Source organism: Mixophyes fleayi, chromosome 4 (genome assembly GCF_038048845.1).
Source record: "Mixophyes fleayi isolate aMixFle1 chromosome 4, aMixFle1.hap1, whole genome shotgun sequence".
In the NCBI taxonomy this organism is placed as follows: Eukaryota; Metazoa; Chordata; class Amphibia; order Anura; family Limnodynastidae; genus Mixophyes; species Mixophyes fleayi.
In genome coordinates, this window is record NC_134405.1 from 121,806,037 (window position 1) to 121,828,599 (window position 22,563).

General features: G+C 39.2%; 1 protein-coding gene across 1 annotated transcript in view; it reads right to left on the reverse strand.

The window, feature by feature from the left end:
- The window catches only part of MTMR10 (myotubularin related protein 10), a 63,886-nt gene extending 41,827 nt beyond the window's left edge, over nucleotides 1-22,059 (reverse strand). Inside the window, exons 1-2 of the mRNA XM_075208117.1 lie at nucleotides 21,707-22,059; nucleotides 21,306-21,366 (exon numbers count right to left, since the gene is read on the reverse strand). Coding sequence (XP_075064218.1) covers nucleotides 21,306-21,366; nucleotides 21,707-21,763 — 118 coding nt within the window. The 5' untranslated portion in view covers nucleotides 21,764-22,059. The remainder of the gene's footprint in view (nucleotides 1-21,305; nucleotides 21,367-21,706) is intronic.
- Nucleotides 22,060-22,563: the final 504 nt, after the last annotated feature.

Consider the following 22,563-nt stretch of genomic DNA (forward strand, 5'->3'; position numbering starts at 1 on the left):
ATTATTAATAATAGCAGAAGTCACCTCTTAAGTTAGGTTATATATATATATATATATATATATATATATATATATATATATATATATATATATATATATATATATATATATATATATATATATATATATATATATATACACACACACACACACACAATCACTGCAGTAATGTTACCACTGCCATCTGCCAGCAGTACAAACATGAGCACTTGTAAGACAGATCCATAGGGAAACACACATTGGTCTTGTTAAAGGATCTTACGAACATTCCTAGCAGCTTGGTAGGCAGAACGGCGGACACATGCATGAATTCTTAGTCATCCCTAACAAAACTGTGCCAGCAACATTCCTCTATGTGAAAGGTCCAGGAACACACAATCCATTGTCTGACCTTGGCCCAGTGTACAGGATCCCAGAACAAAATAAGTGATTAATTTAATTACGAGTGAGTTGGATCAGAAAGTTACATCTTCCTGAACATACTAGATATGGAAACCAGAACTGGGGCAACAACAAACAAAAGCAAATCATAACATTATTATTCCATTACATAATTTAGAGAGTTCCTTGCTGTTTGCAAAATTATGTGCCCCTATAATGGCTGTGACTCATCTCCTCTTGCAACACATACCTGTGACATCATCGACATGGAATTAAAGCATATTCAATTTATCATGTTTCTAAGCAACTGAAAACCCACAGAACTGTAAGAGAAGAGGCTGGTGAAGGAGCCAGAAAAAAGTGCTCTACAAATATGCATTGAGACACTGAGTTTGGTTACCAAGGCACCAGTAACCTCATAGCTCAATATGTTCAGATTGTGTAATATTGTTAGGATTTAACAAGTACATGGGACTCATCACTATGGAGACAAAATAGTTTAACAAACTCAGATGAAGTAAAAATATACTTTGACAAGTGTGCAAGGCTGAAGCAAAAATATGTAGTGTCTGGATACAATTAATCCGGCCTGAAAAAAATAAAAATTTTAGTAGCACAAAACATGCATGATCTGTAGACCATTTACCTCTCTTGGGAGTCTCACTTGCCTATATTGTAGGCTATTCACCGGATGCATTTTATTATGGGGGTCCGGGCATAGGAGCATGGCTGGCTTTATAGTAATTATCAACTTTTTGTTTATACTAGACCAACACATTATGCAATGCTTTACAGATAACATTTAAATCATTCACATTAGTGCCTGGCCCAGTGGGGCGTACAGACTAAAGTTTCTACCACACAAACACATAGGGGTTAATTTCTTCAGCAGCCAATAAGCCTGCCAGTATATTTTTGGATTGGACTGTGGGCGGAAACCCAAACAATTATTAAAACCTCAGGCGGATAGAGCCCTGATGGAAATAGAACTCTGGGCCCCAGTGAAGTGAGGCAGCAATGCTAACCACTGCGCCACCACAATACATTACTGCCGTGGTCCATACACTTAAAAAAAAAAAAAGAAAAAAAAAAAAAGGAGACGTAAATACTTAATTAGCATTTACTCGAATTGCGCCAGCAGACTCTGCAGAAGTTTACAATGGAGATCAAACACAGTAAAACAAGAAGTCTGGGTATTAACGTACAGGTGTAAGAGGACTCTGCTCACAAGCTTACAGTCTGTAGGAAAATAGGTCCAGCCAGATAGTAATGGAAAATGAAGTTTAATGAATGCTGTGTAATTCAGCAATGTTGATTGTGGGGTGAGAGGGTTTTGGTTTTTTTTTTATTTAAGAATGAAAATTCGCTAGTGACGTTATATAAAATAAAAAAAAGTCTGGTAATCCAAAATATGAGCAAGTAATAAATGTCGACGAGAGGTGAAGATCATTGAGATAAGGAAAGTGAAGTAAGTTAATATTTTTGTTTTTGCTTCAGTAAAATCTAGGTCACCAATGTAAGGCCTGGCAGAGCATATCAGCAGAAGAGCATTGTACAAGGAAAATTAGTGTAGCTGCTGCATTCACATAGATTGTAGGGTTGAAAGTCTTGTCTGGGGAAGATCAATAAGAAGGGAATGCAAAAGTCAATGCAGGAGATAACCTCACAAATTAAAGATTTTACAGCGTCTTGTGTGATATGTATATATTCTGGATAGGTTTCTTAAAATTTATGTAACAGGATTTGGAAACAGATTGGATGTGGGGAACAAAGGACAGCTCTTGATGACACCTAGGCAGATAGCTTTATGGGAAGAGTGTGTTTCTGTTGTGAACAGATATGTTGGTGCTATATAAATAAATGATGATGATGATGTTGGGTAGATAACGTCCGTTAGTAACACAAGGTGAAATGTGCTCATTTTAGGTAAAACAGTTAAAGATATCTACCTAAAGCAGCTGGAAAATTAACAAGGTGATCCCAGAACTTGTAGGTATATGTCAACAGAAAAGGTTTGTGTGTGGGGGGTGTATTCCAGTGCCGATATAGCGATACTGATTGGTTAGTGCTATAATGTCCCCTACCAATGCTGGGAGTGTCAGTGACTATGCTAGATGTGTCAAAGATTATTGTAAAGCGATTATGTATATCACACTTGTGTGCGCGCAATAGAAGCGGACATCGAAGAAAGTGAAAATATAAAGTATATCAACCACATAAAACTTCATGGTTCAAATAATGTTATAACGTAAAACAAACAAAATTATTTAATGTCCACAACAATGTAGACAGATTGAATTATTGTGCCTGAAACAGCTAATGAATAAGTTAATTTCAGGTCATGTGGTCCACATTCATTGAATGGTACAGCGATATTGTTCCAGAAAATAGAGTGGGCTATAGCCCAAATGCTTGCAGTGGTCTAGTGGCAAGTACTTGAGTCCTGGTTTCAAAGCTTGTATCAGAAGAGAGGATCAGCCGGTTGAAGATGAGAAGCCGGCTACTCCCATCGGGATCTTCAGCGTCCGTTCCACAGTGAAAACCACCTGACTGCTTCCTATATCAGCGTGGAGTTGATAAAGGCGTGCCCAAATCGGTTTAGTCACTATGAATTTTTCAAGGGGAAAAAATTTGATTGCATCCATTAGTCTCTTGCGTAATATAGCGATTTTATACAGGTCAAGTGGGTGAGGGTGGTTACAAAAGGTTTCGGCCTCAAAATTGATCCTCCTAGCGGCGTCTTGGTGGTGTAATTACTGTGTGTGACAGGATGGACCGCCTATGCCACCCTGTCCGTTGTTGCATTCAAGATGAAATATCAGAAATATAGTAAGTAATGTGGGCCAGCACAGATGGAAGAGATCCACAGAGGACAGACAGATTTGGGCATCAGCAGGAACTTAATAGGTTTTGAAGAGAAGTGGTTTAGATAAAAAAAAAAAAAAAAAAAAAAGAGAGGAGAGAGCCTAGCATTGAGCCTTGGGACACTAAAACCGACAGGGGAAGTGGATACAGCGACACTAAAACCGACAGGGGAAGTGGATACAGCGACACTAAAACCGACAGGGGAAGTGGATACAGCGACACTAAAACCGACAGGGGAAGTGGATACAGCGACACTAAAACCGACAGGGGAAGTGGATACAGCGACACTAAAACCGACAGGGGAAGTGGATACAGCGACACTAAAACCGACAGGGGAAGTGGATACAGCGACACTAAAACCGACAGGGGAAGTGGATACAGCGACACTAAAACCGACAGGGGAAGTGGATACAGCGACACTAAAACCGACAGGGGAAGTGGATACAGCGACACTAAAACCGACAGGGGAAGTGGATACAGCGACACTAAAACCGACAGGGGAGGTCGATACAGCGACACTAAAACCGACAGGGGAGGTCGATACAGCGACACTAAAACCGACAGGGGAGGTCGATACAGCGACACTAAAACCGACAGGGGAGGTCGATACAGCGACACTAAAACCGACAGGGGAGGTCGATACAGCGACACTAAAACTTGACCGATTTGATAAGTAGGATGAAAACAAGCATATTACAGCGTCCTGAAGACTTACAGAAAGTAGCGTTTGTATTAGAACACAGTGGCTAACTCTCTAGAGTGTTGGGAACTAAAGCTTTATGAAAGAGTCCAATATGTTTGTGAGAAAAGGAAGCATCTGAGTCAGGTCTCAAGAATATTGGATGGGCATAGGAGTTGTGAGATCGAACAGTAATAGGAGTTTTACTATTTATTTTTTATAGGAAAGAGTAATAACCACAAGCTTGAATAATGATTTAAAGATACCAGTGGACAGTGAGAGATTACAGGTATTCGCTACAGATGCGATAAGCACAGGTGACGGCAACCAACTGGTTTGCAAAGGGACAGGGTCAAGAGGGCAAGAAGAGTGCCATTTTCACGAAACTATTTAGAAAACTAAAAAGGAAGCAGTAAAGGAAAAACCAATAGTCATATTATATTGTTGCTAACATTTTATGTTTTTTTATTGATCCACCACACGAACTACATATGTAGGACAGACATTTAACAAAAACAAACAAAAAGCCAAAGGGGGCGCAGCGGCCGCCCATTACCTGTCTTTTTACTCACAGCTAACAGACCTCAGAATCAGAGTGCCAGCCGCATCCAAAATGGCGGCCGGCACCCGGCTCCTCCCCCCTTCTCAACCCTGCCTTCTGCCCCTCAGCGTCTGATGTCATGGCATTGCTAGGCAGCAAAATAGCAGAGAAGCGCCAGGCAGTGATGGCTGGACAGGAAGAAAAAAAAAAAGGTAGGACTTCAAGCAAATGCTTGGGGAGGAGGGGGAGGGATGTGTGCTGCATGCTGCCATTATGGAGGGGGAGGGATGTGTGCTGCATGCTGCCATTATGGAGGGGGAGAGATGTGTGCTGCATGCTGCCATTATGGAGGGGGAGAGATGTGTGCTGCATGCTGCCATTATGGAGGGGGAGAGATGTGTGCTGCATGCTGCCATTATGGAGGGGGAGAGATGTGTGCTGCATGCTGCCATTATGGAGGGGGAGAGATGTGTGCTGCATGCTGCCATTATGGAGGGGGAGAGATGTGTGCTGCATGCTGCCATTATGGAGGGGGAGAGATGTGTGCTGCATGCTGCCATTATGGAGGGGGAGGGATGTGTGCTGCATGCTGCCATTATGGAGGGGGAGGGATGTGTGCTGCATGCTGCCATTATGGAGGGGGAGGGATGTGTGCTGCATGCTGCCATTATGGAGGGGGAGGGATGTGTGCTGCATGCTGCCATTATGGAGGGGGAGCGATGTGTGCTGCATGCTGCCATTATGGAGGGGGAGGGATGTGTGCTGCATGCTGCCATTATGGAGGGGGAGGGATGTGTGCTGCATGCTGCCATTATGGAGGGGGAGGGATGTGTGCTGCATGCTGCCATTATGGAGGGGGAGGGATGTGTGCTGCATGCTGCCATTATGGAGGGGGAGGGATGTGTGCTGCATGCTGCCATTATGGAGGGGGAGGGATGTGTGCTGCATGCTGCCATTATGGAGGGGGAGGGATGTGTGCTGCATGCTATTATTTATGAGGGAAGGGGGGTATGCTGCCATAATGTGTGAGGGAAGGGGGGGTGTATTAATATAATATGCGATATGAGGGTAGGGAGGTTGGGTGTGTTAGTACATGGGTGGGAAGTAGGCTATTAATTTAATGTTGACGTTAGGGTGGGGGCTAATTATTTAATAGGTACCATTTTATTTGTGGGGTGCTGGTGGTTCAATTTAATTTTTGATGGGGCTTTTTAATTTAATAGTGGGGTCTATTAGTTTAAGGTGAGGTGACGATACCTTTAAATTTAACTCTGGGATGGTTTGGGGCTATTAATTAACTGTGGGGCTGAGTTTGGGAGGGCTATTTATTAAATGTGAATATGAATTATTTAATTCCGGCGATGGTTGTGCGAAAAGGTTATATTTATTAAACACAAATGCTATTTAATTTATTGCTGGGGCTGTTTGGAGGGAGGGAAATAGTATTCCTATTTAATAAATAAACCTATTACTTGAATGTTGGCGCTAACTATTAGTTTTCTAAATTTCAGGCACCAAATTCTTTTTTTCAAAATAGGGCCCCCAACTTTCCAGGATCCAGATACTTCCCTATACACTCTGGGCAATTCAATTTGTTTCAGTGAGTTTTATTTCAATAACCAATTAATTTGTTATACAGCTAGCATGTGATAGCTGCATTTAAAAGTACTTTGATTCTATGGACGTTCATTACATAAAGATACTTACAAAGCCAGAACGTAAAGAATAAGGAGGGAGGGGGTTTCAGTGCGGTCTAGAACTTGTAAAGAGCTAGCCACGCCCCCACAGTAGGTTGACCATGCCCACTCGACGACTGTCATTCCCACTTAAATGGGGGGCGCCAGTGCCCTGTCTCGCCCATGGCACACTGAAATATCTAGTTATGGCACTGCCAACACTGCCATGTGTGGAGTCCAAATAATGACCACAAATTATGATTCTGTCCTATCAAAACCACACTGAATATTGATTGGACATGCTGAAAAATCTGCGAGATCTGCATGTGTGCCATCAGATGACCAAAAGAAGCAAGCTTTAAAACACTTCTGAAGCCATGAGTTAATCCTGTATTGACCATGCACAGGGACTTATATTAGACAAGCTTAACCAGCCACAAGACCTTTCTTCCCCATTTCACACTTATAAGCAAACATATGTTTTATGAAAAACACAACTTTCAGCATCAAAGCCCTTCACAGCTGCACAGCGCACTGTAGTAAACAAACTTGTACATGCATTCCAGAAGTGTTTGGATGAAATATAGAAAGGGACTGGTCACATGGCTGACTTACCCAGATAAAACTGGAATGAAATTCATAGCCATTGGAATAATGTGTGAAAACCACATTAGAGTAGTTACAATAAAAGTCATTATCCTATTTCTGGTAATCAGTGATCTATGTCTTATCTATACTAGTAAGCAATGGCACATTATAGAATGAAACTAAAAGCTAAGATACATGTAAAAGACTGGGGACGCACATTAAATCCACATATATGGGCAGCACGGTGGCGTAGTGGTTAGCACTTATGCCTTACAGCACTGGGGTCATGAGTTCAATTCCAGACCATGGCCTTACCTGTGTGGAGTTTGTATGTTCTCCCCGTGTTTGCGTGGGTTTCCTCCGGGTGCTCCGGTTTCCTGCCACACTCCAAAAACATACTGGTAGGTTAATTGGCTGCTAACAAAATTGATCCTAGTGTGTGTGTGTGTGTGTGTGTGAATTTAGACTGTAAGCCCCAATGGGGCAGGGACTGATGTAAGCGAGTTCTCTGTACAGCGCTGCGGAATTAGTGGCGCTATATAAATAAATGATGATGATGATATACACACACACACTTGGTATTTCTTATATTTCACAATGGAGCACACGAACCATGGTTGCCTGTGGAAAAAATTCCTTGTGTGGAAAAGAATAACATCTTGGTTGTACTACAAAACTACAGTAACAAACATTTCAATGTTATAGTTACAATCACATCAAGTTGAAACCATGCAAAAGCCACAATAAAAAAGTAAATCAATAAACCATTTTAAACAGGAATAAATATATATATATATATATATATATATATATATATATATATATATATATATATATATATACACACACACATACACACACACACACATACATATATATACATACACACACACACACACACACACACACACACACACTACATAATTAGTTTAACCAGAACCTCAGTGATTATAGCCCAATCCTGAGGATGCTATTCGCATAACTCTATTAATACACATGCAGGCCAAGTCTAAATAAAGAGCATAAACAAAGTTTCCTGAGGTAAAAAAGAACCAATGGGCATACCAGAACACGTACAAACCATAATATGGGGCATAGTTTCCAATTTAAAATGGGTTTTCTTGGACAAATAAAACTAAATCAAATAAAGTGTCACCCACTAGGTTACTGACATGGGTAAACACTTAGAAGTCAAAACAACCTGGGATGAAAGGTTAAGGATCTCTAAAACCTGTGTTTGTCTATTTCTGACTTAAGGAAGTACCTTCTTCAAATTATATATATTTTTAAAACCGCTGTGTTTACACAGGAAAGACATAATTTACACATACCAAATATAAATAAAAGTTACATGCTAAACTGGGAGCAGAGCAAATAGACACAGCCCAGGCAGCAACCACATGTCCACACCCTCTGAAATGTCATAATGTGTTCCAAAACTCTGCCTATTTCAGTCAACCAAAGCACAGTCTCTGATTATACTAGCCAACTCCTTTCTGTCCACTTCAGTTATTCTTTGGATGCACATTTTTAAACACCTCCTTGAGACACATTTTTGTTCACAAGCCAGTACTGAGCACTCTAAATATTTCTTAGAAAAAAAAAAAGAAAAAAGGGATTTGTTTTGCAAATCACAGAGATTTATTACATATTGTAGTAGTAAGTCTATTAAATACTGCAACATGTGTGTGTACTTTCTCACAGTATTATGGTCTGTTCCTGCACATAATACCACTATGTGCCGAAAATACTTTTTGCAGCGTTGATTTAGGTTTCAAATTAGAGGTCACACAACTTAATAACCAGGATCTACTAAATGTTTGGCTACTTTAACCTAGAGGTTTTAGTAAACAGTTCAAGTTAAGAAAATCACAGTTTTAAGGTTTGTCTTGAGTAGTCATAAACCAAATGAAACAAAACTAAAAAAGGTAAAAAAATTAAGTTTGCAAACAAGCAAAGAAAATTGTGTAACAATGGAAAAACTTTGTTTATGTGCCGCATTATAAGCAGGTAATCAAAGCAGACACCTTAAAATAGAATGCCATCCAAACATTTACCCAAATAACCCACAACAGCTTTCCAATTAGTTCTCATTCTCAAAAAAGGTAGACTAGCTAGACAAATTCCTTTCTTTACATTACCGTCTGGACAAAGGGCAGATAGGTCAAAGAATCTACTGGGACGTTTCCCGGTAGGTCGGTGGCCTCAGAAGTCTGCCTAATGTATATTTTATTTTTTTGTGTGGGGAAGATTTATAGAATATAAAAAAATTTATTTATTTACATGTAGTGACTCTTCGGGTCAGTCCATGGCCTCCTGGATTTTTTTTTTTTTTTTAGGTGCCAGCAGGGGGGGGAAGGGACAGTGTAGTAGTTGGTGGCTGGCCCCTACTCCGGGGCGTACTGCCATCCTTCTAGTGGACACAAACCTTATTATGTCCCCCCCACATGTGGTCTCCTCCAGTCTCCGTACGAGCTAGATGTTACATGAGAAGTGCACCATGCGACAGGTGGCGCCCCATGTGTGCGCGGTGCAAGAGAGGCAGAGAGGAGTCTCCAATACAGCGCAGCTAGACCAAGGCAAGTGTGAGGGAACGGAGGGAGGCTGTTAATTTAATGGTGGAGTTTAGGTGGGGGTCTAAATTTAATAGGTGCTATATTATTTGCGGGATGACAGTGGGGCTATTTAAAGTGGGGCCTATTCATTTAAGATGGGGTGATCTGGGGGCTATTAACTGAATTTGGACTGAGTTTGTTTATTAAATGTGAATTATTTAGTTCCTGGATGGTTGTGGGAAATTGTTCTATTTATCAAATGTATATGCTCTTAAGCTTGTGTTTGCACCACCTACCAATGCAATGCTTTCCCTAATTGTAGTAATACAGATTTCCTGAAATCGCTTAAAAAAAAAAAAAAAGAAAAAGCAAACAAACATGCTTTTCAACTACTTGCAGAAGATAAACAATCATTTATAGAATGTTACTAAATAGGCCATTACGAAGGTGAGCTAATGTGTGAATGCATGTATACAAGCTGCAGGTTTTGAAGATCTTATTATTTACAGGACTTTTTGTCATTCTACCTCAATTACCACCGCTTTAGTAAATACTAACCCTTTACACAGACTTTTTATCAGAATATCATTAAACAGCAATTTGACCACAAACACGACTGTACTGCTCTATAACGCATGGGATAGCATGTCAGGGGCACTTAATACAATAAAGGAGGAATCACGTTATATAGCAGTGCTCTGACATTGAGGAGGAGCAGTTGAGGGGGAGAATTGCAAAACATTGGCTTATTCTAATTACTCCCCTAGTTCAGAATATTAATAGTGGACAGCTAAAGTACAATGTGAACAGTGCGGCTTAGAATAGAAAAATAAGAAAGCCAAATGAAAACAGAAGTGAATTAGCTGAAAATAAATTTTATAGTAAAGTTTTATAAATGCATTTTCTCTCTCTAGATACCCTTGTCATAACCCCCCCCCCCCCTTCCCCATCATATAATTACAGCACACCTAGTAGCAGTACCACAAGTTTCTGTATCAGGGGAGTGCAGGTACTGGGACAGTCAATTACACTGAAACAAGGTGTGTACGGATCTAACCTCTTTAAACAAGATCATCAACCAGCGTTTAAAGCCACATGGATGGGAGGAGATGAGTAAATTGGCTTATACCTTCTCTGGTCATGCTTCACATGGCTTCTGTTTTCACATCCTTACATAATCATTAACTATTCTTCACTATGTTTTATATAGCACATATTATATGCAGTGTTATATGCAGAAATGTTCAGGCGCAGTTTATAATCTAGGTTTCAGACCTGGGACAAAGTAAACAAAGTGATTTTTCCCAAAAAGCTGCAGGGATTGAAACAAGTATCCAGCAAGATTTTCAGTGCAATTTTTAGCTGGTAAAATCCTACAGACAGGTGAAGGGGGGGGGGGGGGAATCCTGACCTCCCCACTGATAGACTGCAGAACCAGCTGAACATAAGACTGGCAGGAGGGTGCTTACTGGGGCGCCCTACCAACACCAGAACAGCCAGGGGACTTTGAATGGAGTTAAGGGGGAGATCTTTGAACCAGGTCAGATCGGGTGCTGTATCTCGGACTGATTTATCATCACTCCAGCGGGAGATACTCGGTAGATTCTGGGGCACTGGTGATGGAGACCGACAGCCAAAGTACCACAATTCTGGTGGAGAGTTGGCCAAGTAGCTGGGATCCGCAAGTAGACAGATCCACTGACCGGATCAGAACCCCTGGCCCACACTGACTGTTCAACTGGGGACTTTGTTGTGGAGTTTGTGGCGGTTGGTACTCTGAGCTGTGCGGTAATCTTCTGACACTGGTGAAGCTACTGACACTGTTATATTTGGTGGCGGAATACGTTTCTCCATGGGGAACACTGTTGCATGTATTTTGTATGTACACATTTGATAAATAAAGAGGTTATCAATTTCTTCTACCTTACCTGTGATCTGCAAACATAATGGGCCGGGTACTTAGAAAATTACAGTTCCATCTCAAGTGTCCTCACATAATGATAAGAAACCTGGTGATGTTCCAGAGATTCCTTTAGCTGTGAGGTGTCCCTAAGATGTCCAGATGAGATCTTTCTTTAAACATTAAGACATATTGCTTCATGGATCTAATTGCAGCTCACATTTACATGACTATTAGATCTATATAAAATAGATCTAACATTGTTCCTGAACTTACTTTAAACAAATAAAATATAAAAGCAGCAAAGTAATAAGAAATAAAATCTGGAAATTTTTTTTTTTTTTTTCTTTTTTAAGTCTGAATGAAACAAGCATTTTCCTTTCCTAAACCTTCCTCCCCAACTCCATAATCCCAGGTGAGTCATTCTGTGCAACGCAACTGATGCATAATGTGCAAATGGGACACCAAACGCCACCAATCCCCACACACAAAAAACAACACGTATCAGACCCAGCATAAAGGACACATACCAAGTGATCCTACATTATGGAGGACTAAGCACTTATATTTGGGGGTAAATATCTTGCTTAATAGTAAATATGGGAAGAATCATTAAAAAGTTAATTTCTTCCCCTTCCCCCTTATTTTTTCCCATATATTATGGCTAAAAAATATTTATCCCATTGTGCTACCAAACAGATGCCCTATCATGGAAAAACAATATGCAATTCACCTATAATCTACTTAGACTATTTGGTTTTAGACTAAGAAATACACGTGCTAGCTCCATAGGGAGTAACATCACCTGCCTGAAATGTGTTCTGGTCATGGAAGGTGAGAGAACAATCCAGCCATGAAGTGGTTACTGCCGTCAAGCTGATAAACATTTTATCATGTCAGACTGCAGACAAGTCTCATCACATTCTGCTCTTCCCAACCACTCATGAATAAAGCTTTCAGGCTCAGGATCTATGTAAATCTTGGGTTAGACTTTTGCAACACCTACAAATCCACTAATAAATTACATCCACTTATAGTCAATTAATCAAGAGGAATTAGTAGCTAGCAGAGATCTCTACAGGAAGCCAATTGTAGCATTTACAAAATGCTCTCTAGGTAAATGGAAACACTGGCAACTAAGTATGCTAAAGTGCTTCATTTACACCCATAGAACAGGTTTGTTCCATTGGCATGGAACATATTGTAAAAGAAAATGGTCCATTAATTAGGTTTTAACCCCCAATTATTCTAACACCCCTACTTTGTCATGCATCTTTCTGATGTTTGCAGTCTACAGCTTAGCCCAGCAGCCCTATGTACTATAGCAATGTTATGCAGCCAACACAATGTTTATACAATACCCATAAACTATGCTAATCCTATATAGTACGCTCACTGCAATTTTGCTCATGTTGATGAGAATAAAAAGTTAGAGGAAGGAACTATACATCAAATTCCAACTATGTGAAGTTCTCAATAAAACATTACATAGCACAGGTGTACGATAAGTTACTGAAAAGGTTCTGCATTGGGTAAAATGGGCCATAGCACCCACATTTTTCAATTTGTCCTCTAGAATATTCTCTATTGTGCAACTTTTCCATACACAACAATGTACTTATTCCACCTAATGATGCCATGCAAATCCTACGTGTCCAGTTTTAAAGCACTTGTCAAGCATTAGACAGTATAAGAGAAGCACATTAAAAATAGAACCAGTGGCATCTAATGACGTAGGTCACACCATTGCAATGTAAAGTCTTAATGCGGTGTTTACAATGTTACAGCTTAGCAGGTTTTCTATTTATAATATGCAGCACAAAGCAGGTAGATAAATTAACATATAAAAAAAAAGAACAGGAAAATATTTAAGACATGGTCATGTGATAAACTTAAACGGCTAAAACAAATTGAATGCATGAAAATTTTCATTATTTGAGAAGTTTCATAAACACCTTTTTCACTATATTTTCAGTACACATTTTCTACACTATTTTTCAAGTATTAGAATTTGCGATTAACGAGAATATATTTTGCAATACATGTGATCTTCACGTGCGTCATATATCGCGTCTTTAGGACAATCTATATTCCACCTAATCTGTCTGTCTTTTTAATTTTGATCTACTATATTTTGTATTTTCTCAGTAATGAGGGCATCCTATCAGTTGTAGTGTTACCGGCATCACACCTCTGAAGGACTCCTTGCTGCAGCTTAGTGTCCAAACCCATTCTTCTTCTGATAAGAGGCAGAATCCGGTTTGTATATTGGTAAGAACCGTAACAATTGTTGAAGGAAATACCGCTGTAATTTCCAGTTTACTTTATCACAATTTTTTGTTTTCCAACCCTTACATATCTAAAGACGTAGTACTTACAAATGTAAAACTCAATAACACTTATAGCACAGTAATATAACTATACATCCTTATGCATAGCAAAGAATAGTAGAAGAAAAAAACACACCAGTATAGAATCCCTCTTTTATATAGTGCACTGGTGGCAAAAAAAATGCAACAAACCAAAAAGACCTGCGACAGTAAGAGGTATATTCAATTAGCTTTATGGTCCACAAATACACTCAGCTGCACATGTCCCAATACGCAACACCGTGGAGTTCCGTGCACACCCCATATGGTTGCAAAGGGAAATACGCGATGTTGTGGTACCGTATTCTCACATTACACGTGGATGCGCATGAAATCGCGGACCGAAAAGCTAATAGAATATGCCTCCAAGAGTCTGTGGCTCACTTAATGTCAATGGCCTTCTCAGTTCAACATGTGTCTAAGTACTCTTGGTCTTTGCTGGACATTTGGCTTTGCTCTAGAACAAGAGCCTTTACTTCCTTACGGAGGTGATGTCATTTTGCCAGGCACAAAAGGCCTTTATTTTCACATTGAAAAGTTAAATTTCCACTTCATTCTTTAGAAAACCAGTCCTGATGTTTCCTGAATTTAAGATCAATAATTTCCTTACAGACAAAAAGTAAACTTGAGCAAGCCCCAATAAATATTGTGTAGAGCTTTACCAAGCTGTTGCAGCTTAGGAGCATCCTTCATTTATATTAAGAGAAGGATGACTCAATTCCTTTGTATCCTCCTTTACATATTGAAAGGACATGGTACAATGGATGCGGCAGTGACCTGTGTCAGTTGCTGCTTTTGTGATCTTCGCCCTATGACAATCCCTGTTACGTACTTAGCATAATCAATAAGATAACACAGCTTAGATCAAGGAAGAGAATGTCAGAAATGATACAACAGCTGAGTTCTTAAGGAAAGAATTGTTGTTGCTGATCCCTTTCTTTCTAAGAACTATAACCCAATCCAACTTTAGCACTGAAATCCCCAAAGATAATAATCTTAACTCAGATACACACGTATATTACATGTTTTTGGAGATTTTAGCCACAGGCAGCGAAGTATGGAAATTTATTTGCTTTTGACAACTACTTTACTGCATGCATAAAGACTTTACATCATGGAGGCCCCAAGTCAACCAGGCCACATTGTTTCAAATGATGGATTTATCTTTTACTCCTGTATATTAAACAGTAAAAACAAAACAAAAAAAAAAACAAAAAAAGTTAAATTGTGTCCCATATGGTATTAATGCTCTTGTGAAGTTCACACTTGTGGAAGCAATTTTGAAGACCAATATTAAACATGTGCTGCTTTTACCAAATGCAATCTTTATGGCTGGTTTGTTGTACCTGTGAAGAAGGGAATACTGTGGAGGAAGTGCTGAAAACTGCATTACGTTTATTACGGAGAAAGAAAGAAGAAAAAAAAAAGTCTAGTTTTCACAAAATGGAAACATTTCTGTAATAAACCAAGGTATTCCAGCAAAAATGAAAGATGCTATCCCACAGACATTTTATTTTACATAGCTATATTATAGTTTGTATTAATTGAACCAACCAGAATCAGTTTCCGGACGTTAAACTCATTTTAAAAAAAGATCATCCATAAGGTCCATTTACACAGGAATAAGTGAACTAACTTTGCCCCAAAAAGAAGCAGTTTATTCTCAAACCCAAGTCAGAATGGATCAAAAGTGTTAATGTCAATATCAAAGATACCCATCCTCATTCATGTGCAATCCATCTAAATGTTACCGATATGTGGAATACTAGGGCTCCTATGAGTCCCTGTTTTCCAGGACTGTCCACTTTTATCTACCCAAAATATGTAAATCCTACTGCTTTTTTCCACTAATTCAGAGTCCTGGTGAACGCAAACACTGACAAAAGCTATCAAGAGAAACTCAAATAATATATTAAATTACTTAAATGCCTGATGATTATGTCCTCTGACTGTTCTGTAGATGAGGGTTTCCCAAATCCCGTCCTCAGGGAGAACGAACAGTGCAAACCACGAAAATAATATGGACATTGAACTTTGTTATATATAGAGGAGTGTCCAACACCACGGTTGTCCTGGAGGGCACACATCACTGGTTTGTGCTGTGAAGGGAACCTGCTACTTCAATGATCACTTAAGTCTTCTACTTGCACAAAGAGGACAGTTCCGTACACATTTCCTCAATAAACCTGCGCTTCTGAGAGCTTTCAAATGATCAACGGTTTGTTCCTTATCAGCCAAATTCAAAACTGGGGATATATGTTTGAGCAGAAGACCGATGACAAAAATGTGCTCTGAAACTAGTTGAATGCAACTTAAAACCCAACACATACATTGCCTCACCATTCATATTCAAACTTAACAGATTTGCATTGTAGCAAATGTCCAGATATATGTTTTCAAGGTTACCTCTAATATCCATGGTAGTTTTCAGTGGGGGCTGCAGTATACAATATGGGAACTAACCAACTATAAGCAATGACCTCAGAAATCACTGTTTATACAAATACTATTTAAAAAGGAGTTCGTACATATATATTATACAGATATAAATAGAAATGCAGCAGAAACAAGACACCATCATGGTAATAACAATGTAAAGAACATTTCTCCCAGCGTACAAGTGAAAGGCCAAGTCATCATCCATTCAGCATACTTACATTGTGCCCTGGTAACAGCACACTGGGCAACACAATGTCATGAGAAATTGTAACCTCTATCAGTAAATCAGTCTGACAGTCTTTCAACTACAGAGGGTAACATGAAAGATACATATGCTGCACACAACATACAAACTACAATCCATAATGATGTGCACTATATCATCTTATAATATCAGTCATCTTCACTTGCAATTAAACTACAGAACTTACATCAACAATGCGGGTAATTTACATGCCCAGACTGTTTTTTATGTACATCTAAGCTTATTTGGATTTATAGTATAATAAAAAATATAATAAATCACAGCAACACTCGACATACAATCCATCACTTCAAGTTCTTTGTAAGTTACAATTTTTTACCGCATTTTGACTACTGTTGCTTAAAAGCCCAAAATTAAATTCTAGTTTAAAGCAGCAACAGTACATACGCTTTAAATAGCAAGAAAAGTACCTTTTAAGCATACATCTGCTTTTTAGAGGTCATCCTCCAAGCCATTATCTCCTTTTCAAAATCTCTCTGGAGAGCAGACCACTATGGTTGACTCACTCTGTGTATCTATCAACAGAAGGGAAGGGGGGGGATTTTATGATGCCTAGTGCAAAACAGGGATAAAAGTGATTTTCAAAAGCCCCTCTGCTCCCTATATCATGTGCCATGTTATAATGGTTACCATGGTAGTCACATGACACTGCAAAAACCCTGCAGAATTCCAAATCAGTAATAGCAAGCTGAAGAAACAAACCAAGGAAAATGCCTCAGATTTAAAAACACCACACCTCTGTTTACAAATCATTACATGTGGTCAGTTATCTACCCAGCTACACCTCATGTGACAGTTAATAGTCTACCAGTCCACACCCCGAACAATGCTGCTTCTCTGCCCACAAGCCAAGCAACAATACCTTTGTCTAATTCAGCGAATGGCCACACTGAATGAGATCCGACCATAGGACAAGCACACACAGGCCAATACCGGGTATTTCCTGATCACATTTACTAACTTGCCCAATAGTGTTCAAAGAGTCAATATTGGGCACACGCAGTGATATGTCTTCTACCGAATCCAATATAAAATACTTTTACTAACCTACAAGGCCATCAACAAAGCTGCACCAACATACATCTCCTCTCTTGTCTCAAAATATCTCCCAACTCGGCAACTCCGTTCTGCAAAAGATCTGCGTCTCTCATCCACCCTCATTACATCCTCCCATTCCCGGTTACAGGACTTTTTTCGGGCTGCACCCACTCTATGGAACTCTCTCCCTCGCACAATAAGACTCTCCTCTGTTCTACAAACTTTCAAGTGTTCTCTGAAAACCTACCTATTCAGACAAGCGTATAATATTCCTCAACCACCATCTTAACCTCACTACCTTTAGCCTGTTACACAATTTCACACAAGACAACTACCCCCGGAATAACATTGTTGTGTGACAGGATCATTTAGCTTATGAGTCACCCTACCTTTGCAGTCTGGCTGGGCCAAGATGCAAAATGTATACTTAACCTCATGTGTCAATCTCCCATTGTCCCATAGATTGTAAGCTTGCGAGCAGGGCCTTCTCACCTCTTTGTCTGTTTTACCCAGTTTGTTTATTAGTTTATTACGTTTGTCCCCAATTGTAAAGCGCTACGGAATATGTTGGCGCTATATAAATAAATGATGATGATGATGATGATGATGATGATATCTCCCCTCAAACGATTGTGGTTCTACAAAGTGGAGGCTTTGCAAAGCTTCTTTTTTGTGTGCAAGGTGTTGAAAATGTCAACACAGCCCGACTAATACACATAAAACTGTACACAGTGCGTGGGTTTTTCTTTTCTTTTTAGAAATCTGTACTAGTAGTAGAATTGTGAGTAATCCATACAAGGCACTGAGGAAACAGATGTTTGTAAAATTCACAGGATAATTTTTTCAAAACTTTCCAAAACTCTGATTAGCAAACACACAAGCTTGCCACCAATACCTAAACCAGGTCAGCCCATCTATCCTATCTTTCATTTTCTACATGAAGCATCAGGTGGTTTACCCTCTGGCTAAAAGGACACCCAAGTACAGTCAATAATAAAGTGACATAATATAGATCCACCAGCACAGGGGGTCACAATTTGAAAGTCACTAACAAAGGTTTATATCAATAAAAACAAGGAATGTAAAGCCAATTATTTGAACATAGAAAAAGAATACAGAAAATCTCTTATATTTGTTGTCATTAATATTTTTATCTAAATTTTGCTGTTTATTTCTAATAAAGTTTACTTCTCTGTACACCCTGAGCAGCAGTATAGCACCCAGGGGGATTGCACAGTTCCAGTCACAGGGGCAAAATTCTCAACCATTGCCAGATGTATGGGAAACTTATAGTGCATTACCACCAAAAGGGCGATGGTTTTTATTCACCGTTTTAAAACGGCTGCAGCACACGAGTGAGCAACAGAACCAATGGGAAGAGGAAATACAAACAACCGCAGCTTTGATCCTGCTTGTCCTGCTCACCCCCACCCTCCCAAAATGTCGCACACATGGCCTGGAATTTTATAATACTGGGCGCTCATCAAATGTTTTACCTAAAAGTGCAGAACCTAGTATTCCAATGATGTTATAAAACCATTAAATAGTTGCTAACATTTATTAAAATTACAATAAAAATATGATCATGTATTACCATGAATAAATGAATAATGGAATAATAATATGTACATTAATGGAACTACTATCACTTCAAATAATAATAATAATGTGATCTACACAATAATGTATAAGTTGTCAACCTAACTGCATAATGAGCAGATATAATCAATTGACAGTTAATAACAATATAAGATCTCTATCAAAAATCGTCCATGAATCACAGTTCTAATTATCCAGATTAATGACGCGTGCTGCTGAAGATAAATACCCTGTATAAATAATAAAATTGTAAATATAATTATAAATATTAACAGTCCTCATGAAGGTTGTAAACTTCCGAATCAAAGAGAATCCGTCACGCTTAACATCAATATATCAACTATGATGAATGAATCAGACTATTAGTTGTATTGTTCCATGCGATATGATACTTGCGGTTTGTAGTTAAAACTAGTGTAAGGTCCAAACTTTGCAATAAATCCAATATAATGTCCCGATGATAAAACAGACATACAAAATAACAGCTTGTCCCAAATGAAAAAAAGGAAAAAAAGGAGATAGTTCAGCAGCGGGTGATCACGCCGCTGCTGTTAGCGGCTAACGATGCGTTCCACTGTGGAGCGCAAACGCACTTCCGGTTATTGCTTTAGGCCAATAGAATGATAGTGGGTGGAGTTCCAACGCGTTTCGTCCTGCTCCGGACTTTCTCAAGGGCCTGATCAACCAATAGCGACCTGTGGCGCTGGGTACTAACGAGGGGGGGCGGGAACATCTCATGTGACCAGTCTAAGCACACAGACCGGGAGAGATTTCAAAAGTCATCAAGCAGAATATTAATAGTCAATATAAAGCACTCCTTAAAAAAAAAAAAAAAAGAAGAGCCATGTACGCTGATTACAGTTCCTTAACATTATAAAGCTTATTAGAAAACAGACATCAATTGCATTGTTCACTTCTATACATTAGATTAGTGGGGAAAAAAAAAAGTAGCCTAGGGTGATTAGAACCCTTAATTAGGCCCTGGTCATAGAGACATAGTTTTCAGCTGGGGCTGTTAGATAACCATGTAGTCCAGTGACAAACAGCTTCCCCAAGCACCCTCCCAGACTCCATCCCTAGGTAATAACACAATAATTGTAGCCATATTTCATAACTGGAATACACATATCCAATAGGGGAAGTCTTAGGGCTCATGCACCTGAGTTTTGAAAAAGAATGCTAGTTATTTGGTGGGAAACAGAAACAACAAGAAAACAAACCTCTTAGCTTTGTAGTTGTAATCAACAGCTATTTTATTTATTTTTTAAAATCAGGGTAATTTAAGGAATCTTTACAGTTTTATATATTCTAAGTCTCTATTTAAAAATAAAACCTGTGTTAAACTTTGATAGAATCGACACTAGCAAGATACTATCAATTAAAGTAGACCTAACCATGGACCTTAAAAAAGCTATGTACCAGGTGTCCATTCAAATGGTTGGATAAACAAATAGTGAATATCTAGAGACCAATATTGGATCTACAGTCCCAGCTTTGCAGAGTTTCAGCTAGTGGGTGATATTGTGCTATACACACAATAGGATACAATGAAATCATTTGCTCAGTTTGTCATATATATATACACATGTGCTTTAAGTGTGACTCAAGGTAATTATCATACATGTGATCACACAGAAAAAAGCTTAAATATATGGTATAAATGGAGTTTAAAAGTAAACGCTCTATCTCCAACTAGTATAATAGGGCTTCCATGTTGGGGCTCCACAACGGTACAGGTGACAATCACCCACCAGTGCTTCTATAACAGTTCATTCTCCTGCTGTATTTGGCTGGATAATTATAGATTTAATTGCTGAGGACAATTTTCTAGATTAGAAAGATAGCCCAGGTGGGTGGCCATTTCCTGAATAGTGGCAGCCTTGCCCTTCTACTAGTTGGTTGAAAGTGGGTTAAAGTTAATTATTGCCATTAGTAATTCATCTGTAAAAGCTCAGGTGAGCAGGTTTAATGAATTTGTTAAACCAGGAAAATGCCCATAGCAACAATACACATTTCATTTTGTTCTATTCGGAGAACAAACAGACGGAAACTGCACAAAACACACAGCAGGCTGTTGGGTAAAACTGATCCTATGCAGATACACATAGCAGAGCACCTGCATAAAGTTAAAAACTAGCACCTGTCTTCCTGTTCAATCAGTTTTACAGGCAAAACCAAATATTTCTTCCTCTAATCTTTGCATCAGCGGTAAGGAGAGCATTAATAACAAGCACTAGATTGGACCAGATTCTGAAATATTTTTAACTTATTCAAACACAAAAAGTGGAAAATTGCCTAAGCAGCGGACAACTGATTAAAACCATTTCTAACACTTGACACTGTGACAGGCAGAAAGTAAATACACTTAGCAAGGACACTTTAGCCTAGTTTCATATTTTCCATTTCTTACCTGGCAGTAACACAGGCTTCAGCTTTTTAATTTTGGTTTCTGGGCTGAGTTTATCTTCATGCTGAAAAACATTGTGTGAATAAAAGAGTAAGCATATGGACAGCCATCATTCATCTCCAGCATGTAAAATACATCTGCTCAGACACAGGTTACAGTTACACACACTGATATCTATGTAATCCGTGATTTGCAATCACAGTCAGATTTTATAAACTCATCGGAAACTTCAATAGAGAAGTGACAGAAGTAGAGAGCACAGGCCTGGCCCCCTCACCCTTCTCTTATACATTACTCCTCTATAGTCTGATACAGGATTATTAGAGTCCGCACCGACCAGCATCAATGATCGTGGATTTCCTTAACATATATTATTTTTATTTTTTGAATGCAAGGTAACATACCTGAGGTGGCAGAAGGTAGGATTTAAATGTGGGCTTAGACTGTCTCATCGAAAACATTGTGGACGTAGGAACAAGTGTTCCTGGTAATAGATGTTTAAATCTGATCCCGGCTGAGACAGGAAGCGCGAAGAGCAGCTCTACCCAGTGATTGCTGGTTACCAATGTAATCCTCGCAGGTTCAATTATCCTCGCTGGACATGTGCAGTCTGCTCCATGGCTGGAATCTTCTGGCTTTTGTTGTATCTCAGGCCAGACATTTCCCTCTCCCTCTGTGTGTCTCACTCCCACACGCACTTTGTATTTGCATTCTCACTGATTTCCTGTGAGTCTGTCCCTTTCTTTTCACAGTCTGTGCACATGTGCAGAAATACCATGCAGGCGCTACTTCTGCCGTTCTGCATCGCCACCTAGCGTCAAAGCCGTATATTGCGCATAATAAATCAATAGCTCGCCTAGACAGTGCAGCGGAATATACAACCCACCTACTGGTGTTTTTATCGACGTTTCCACGCCCTAATTGTGTGATTTATAGACCTCTATAGATGTAAACCCTCTATAGTTACTAAATTTATTATTATTGTTATTATTATTATTATTATTATTATTATATCCAACTTGCATATTAAGATGAGCTTTAGAACTTTACAGAACAATCTTTATCAAGACAAGGCTACACAAGTAATTTGTATGTCAGGGCGCACAGGAACTTATTTTGGGAGAGTTGGAGTATGAGAGAGCACCTAAAATGGTGCAAACATAAATATCCTCTCTGCCTCACTAATGATAGCTGGTAATATATTGAAAAAAAAAAACATCCATGTAAACCTAACTACAGCTATTTTACGCATACTTTCCTA